The sequence below is a fragment of the Pteropus vampyrus genome, unplaced genomic scaffold (genome assembly GCF_000151845.1).
Source record: "Pteropus vampyrus isolate Shadow unplaced genomic scaffold, Pvam_2.0 Scaffold219, whole genome shotgun sequence".
Classification (NCBI taxonomy): domain Eukaryota; kingdom Metazoa; phylum Chordata; class Mammalia; order Chiroptera; family Pteropodidae; genus Pteropus; species Pteropus vampyrus.
The window spans coordinates 1,359,565-1,364,067 of record NW_011889000.1 but is presented as its reverse complement, the minus strand read 5'-3'; the positions used below and the strand labels follow the sequence as shown (position 1 = coordinate 1,364,067).

At 57.3% G+C, this 4,503-nt stretch overlaps 1 protein-coding gene across 3 annotated transcripts in view; it reads right to left on the bottom strand.

The window, feature by feature from the left end:
* The window catches only part of RIN3 (Ras and Rab interactor 3), a 117,324-nt gene that overhangs the window by 31,462 nt on the left and 81,359 nt on the right, over positions 1-4,503 (bottom strand). For all 3 annotated transcript variants that reach the window (XM_011373163.2, XM_023538351.1, XM_011373162.2), the window contains exon 5: positions 3,282-3,373. In XM_011373163.2, coding sequence (XP_011371465.1) covers positions 3,282-3,373 — 92 coding nt within the window. The remainder of the gene's footprint in view (positions 1-3,281; positions 3,374-4,503) is intronic.

Sequence of the window (4,503 nt, the reverse complement as noted above, 5' to 3'; positions counted from 1 at the left end):
AGGAAGTAGGTCACTTTCTTTGCAGCCTGAAGAATGCCAAGGCCAGAGGAAAAGCTGAATACTGTTATGCAATTCTAGTGATTGGCAAAGCTGTGGGCATCTGTGTCCGATGGCCCTGTGCCAGGCCTTGGCTCGGCTGCTGCCGTTCCCCCAAGGGCCCCTGCCTTCAATGCCTCTGTGCTGCCCCCTCAGACTGAGGAGCCTTTCGCTGGCTCTATGGCCTCCTGCGCCTCGGCTGGGGACACCTCTTGCCAGGTGTCAGCTCCTACAATCCTCAGAGGGCCTGGGCTGGGCAGGTCCCGGGGGCAAAGATGGTGAAGCTTTCACCCTTAGAGAGCCCGGCTAGTGTCAGGACAGGGAGGGGAGGAGAGAATGCAGCAAAGTATTCCAGACACCGTGGAGACAGCTCAGCTCACGAGTGAACTTCTGGGCTGTCATGTGGTGCTGAGCTTGTAAATCGAACAGCTCTGCTTCAGTGACCTCACATCTGCATCTGAACAGTAGGGCTTGTGTAACTCTTCGAATGTTTATTACATTCTGTTCACTTTGTAAAAAGTGCCAGAAAAATAACATTGCTAACACTTGCGATAGGTGTCACATGCCTCATAAACTTACTGCAATTGCAAAAGCAGAAGGTGGGGATGCGGGAGTCAGAGCCTGGCCAGTGGAGAAGTCGTGGCGGTGGTGGGGGGGGGGGCGCGGACAGGAACCTGGAGTTAACAGGGACACTGGGTACGACTGCCAGGAGCTGGCCTGCGTGTGTAGGGAACAGATGCTGCTCCCTGCACAGCTCGGCTGACTTCTGCTCCATTTCTGGGAGATTCTCTAGTGTCCTTCCACTAAATCCTCTTTTATCTATGCCAGTTTCAGTTCTCTGCCACAAGAGCGCCCTGCCTAGAACAATATGTGACACGCCGGGCACAGCGCCCGTGCGTCCTGGCCCTTGGCAAACACTGCCCGTTGCATATTTATTATCTGGACCGCAGGGGAAGGTTGGCAAGGCCCAGGCCCGCACGTGTCAGAGCCAAGGCCTCTGGCCTCTGCCCTCTCAGATCTAGTTTCCACCTATTCTGGGGATGGACCGAACCAGGGAAGAAGAGCTACTTTGATGGACCTCACTTTATGTCCTTCAGCCCTTGGGGACATCAGGTCTGATCGGAACTCTCTGGTTCCTAAGCTGCAGAGTCCCTAAGGGATTTTGCTTAAATCCCCTTCTCCGGGAAGTGAGCGCTCACAGATGATTCTGAACTGCCTGCCACTGGCTTCCCAGACGGCAACCTCCCTCCCCACCACTTCATCGTGCCTGAGGTCAAGCTCTCCCAGGACAGAAGGGCTTGTCTACTCCAGAAAGGAATGTCCCAGGGATGCCTGCCTGAACCCCATAGCAGGGCCAAAGCAGCTTGCTGCAAACCAACCCTCCCCTCAGAGGTCGGCCTCCTCAGACTGAGCCTATCCGTCTCATGCTACACACTTGGGCCTCAACACTGCCTGTTCTTGCAAAGACCACTGAGAAGGTCATGAGCTGCAGCCGAGGGGCAGGAGAGGGGCTCTGCCTGGAGCCAGAAAGCCAAGGTGCTGACCTGGCTTTGATCTTTCCTCGCCTGGGGCACCTTGACAAGTGTCTTAGCTGTGCTAAGACTCGATATTTTATCTTTAAAATGGAGACACAAGGATTACGCAAGACAGTGTAATGAGAGTGTCATCCTTGCCATTGGAGACCTCAGGGTAGGGCAGGGGCATCATTTGGACTGTGTGAGTTACAAAACTGTCACCCGTGCTACAGTCAAACTTCTGGGAGGGTAAGAGCCCAACGACTGAAATATCTGCGGGTGAAGTTCAGCGTTTATTTCCGATATCAAATGAAAACTGGTCTTCAAGTTTATAAACCGGGCAAATCAGCCCCACGAGAGGCGGGGTGAAGAGTTAAGGGGGTGTAAGAGAGAGAGAGGGCGGCACTGGGGCTAAACCGCCTGGTTCGGATCCCAGCTCAGCCACGGGCTGCGCGATACTGGACGTGTTACTTGACCTCTTTTGCCTCAGTGTCCCCTGTCGTAAAGTGGGGATTACAATAACAGAACCTGCTTTATGGGGCCGGTTGAAGATTTGACGAGTCAGTGCAGGTAAAAACGGTTAGAACGCAGGCGGGTCTCATTAAATGACACCCCAAGGTCTGGACAACTCCCCTTTCCTCATCTCCACCCACGAGCTCCCTGTGGCCTCTCTGGCAGTGCTGTTCAGAGCCCGCTCTGGGTGGTGGGCGGCAGCCTGGCCTGGGAACTAGTGGGTGTCTTCTCTGATCCTAGGTCTGCCCTTACCTTCCTCTACGACCCGGCCCTGCCCTGTCGCTCATTGCTTCTTCCACTCGACCAGCACCGGTGTGCCGGGCATCCCCTGTTCTGGGCACTGTGCTCAGCTGCGTGTAGGGCAGGGTCCCATGAGCAGTTCAGTCTTGATAAAGACTTATGGATTAACTATGTTGTTTATCAACACAGCCTGCCTCTGCCTAGGAGCTGGAGCCCTGAGAGGTGGCTGGCCTGGCCTCCCAAGGGCCAGCGTGGCGAGGCCCTAGCAAGAGGTCAGCGCTGGCTGCTTTCGCCACTGCAGAGCACTCAGCGAAGCCCGACAGGCGGGGCCCAGGAAACGAGGCGCTTCCACTGTTAGGTGGACAGACGGGCTGGGACCAGAAGTGTTCTTGTCTTTTCTTCTCTTTTTTTTCCCCTCTCCTCCCTTCATCCCTCAGAACGGCAGAGGGATAAGGGGCAAGGTGGGCTGTTCTTCCGGTCAGTTGGTTGGGCAGGGGGCAGGAGGCAGGCGGCGGGGTTGGGGAGAAGATTGCGGGGAGCTCACTTCAGTTCATGGTCATAGTCATGTTCACACTTCTCCTTCTGACAAGAGTGGAACCGGGCTGTGGCAGCTGCTGGCATCTGCCTCTCTGGCTTCCTCTAAGGACCATGGCATTCGGTTCTGCCTCTCCCGGATCCCTGCCCTAACAATAGATCAGCCACCGTGGCCCTGACCAGCCCCAGCTCCCTCAGACCCAAGGAGGTCATGCATCAGACCCCCTGGGCAGCTGTTAAAAGGTGCCACTTTGAATCTCCCTGAAGTGCTGGCTTAGTAGCCTGGGGCTGGGGTATGGGTGGTCCCCTGGGAGCTGGGACTCAGAATCCAGCTTGGTCTCAGCCTGAGGGGCCATCCCTGCACAGGTGGGGAGCAGGGGCAGCTCTAGGGCCCCATTTCCTTGAGCCTTGACACGTCCCCTGACTCCAGGGGAGAGTACTTACCCAGGCCCAGGTTGGAGATGGTCTTGAGGTCTGCGAAGCTGCTGGCCTCAAGGATGGCCTGTGGCAGCCTCAGCGGGAAGGGCAGTAAATCTCTGTGGAGACATGAGGGGCGGGAGGTCACATCTGGGGAGGCATCTGTGTGTCCTTTTCCTGGCCCCACAGCCCTTAGAGGAAGAACCCCAGCAATCCCGCTGGGGGTCTCTGCCCAGACTAGAGACTTCTCTGGGGTGGAAGGGAAGTGCCCTGAGGCAGAGGGAGCATCCAGAAGGATCCAGGTGCCAGCCCCAGGGACCCAGAGATGCCAGGGACCCTCCATGGGAATGGGGGGTCATGGCTCTTCCTGGGTTGTCCCGGCCTGGGGAAGCCCAGGAAGCCTCCACCAAAGGCACTATTCTTGGTAGAGACAGTAACCCACTCTCTCTGGCCCCCCACCCTCACCGCGCCACACTGAGCTGCGCAGAGAGCTTCTCTCCTCCCTGTTAACACCGTTAACACCGTGTGAGCCTTGGGAGCTCCTGGGAGGAGGTCTTCAGGTCCCCAATGTCCCCACAGTGCTCAGCGCACACCACTGAGGCTCGAGAGGATTTGCTTAGCGGACCCCTACGAACTTCAGGACCTGGACTAGGGGACGGCAGGGCCAGGCCGCCTGATGTGGGCTGGCAGTGAGCTTCCCAGGCCACCTCAGCTCACCATACAGGCTCGTGAGGCATTTCGGGGTGCCACCTCCTCTGAGGGAAGTGCTTTCATGGTGGAGAGACACTCACACCTCCGTTCACGGAAGAGCAGAATGGAAGAGGGTGGCCCAAGATTCTGGGCCCTTTTTCGAATTCCTAGGGTGGGGCCTTGGGCTTCCCCACTGTTGATAGGTGGGGTTGGCCCACTGATCTTTGCATTTTCTTTCAATGTCAAAGTTAAACGATTCTCCCCTCTCCCCGTGAACCTAAGGCCTCCAGGGTCCTGGGTCAGCGTCTTCAGGCAGGCCAGGCCCAGACCCAGACTGGACTGGCCCTCAGCGCTCCACCCGTGCCTCAGGCCCTGCCCCACGAGCACTACCCCCATCTCTAATTCTGAAGGGTGGCAGAGTTTATCTCGGCGCTGCCTGGTTGGCTGGCCGGCCTGCCAGCAGGGTTTCCAATGGTTTTCTGGTCCCAGTATATTGCGATGGCCAGCAGGGGTACTCAGCTCACCTGACGCCCTTCCCCCGCCACCAGGACAATCTCCG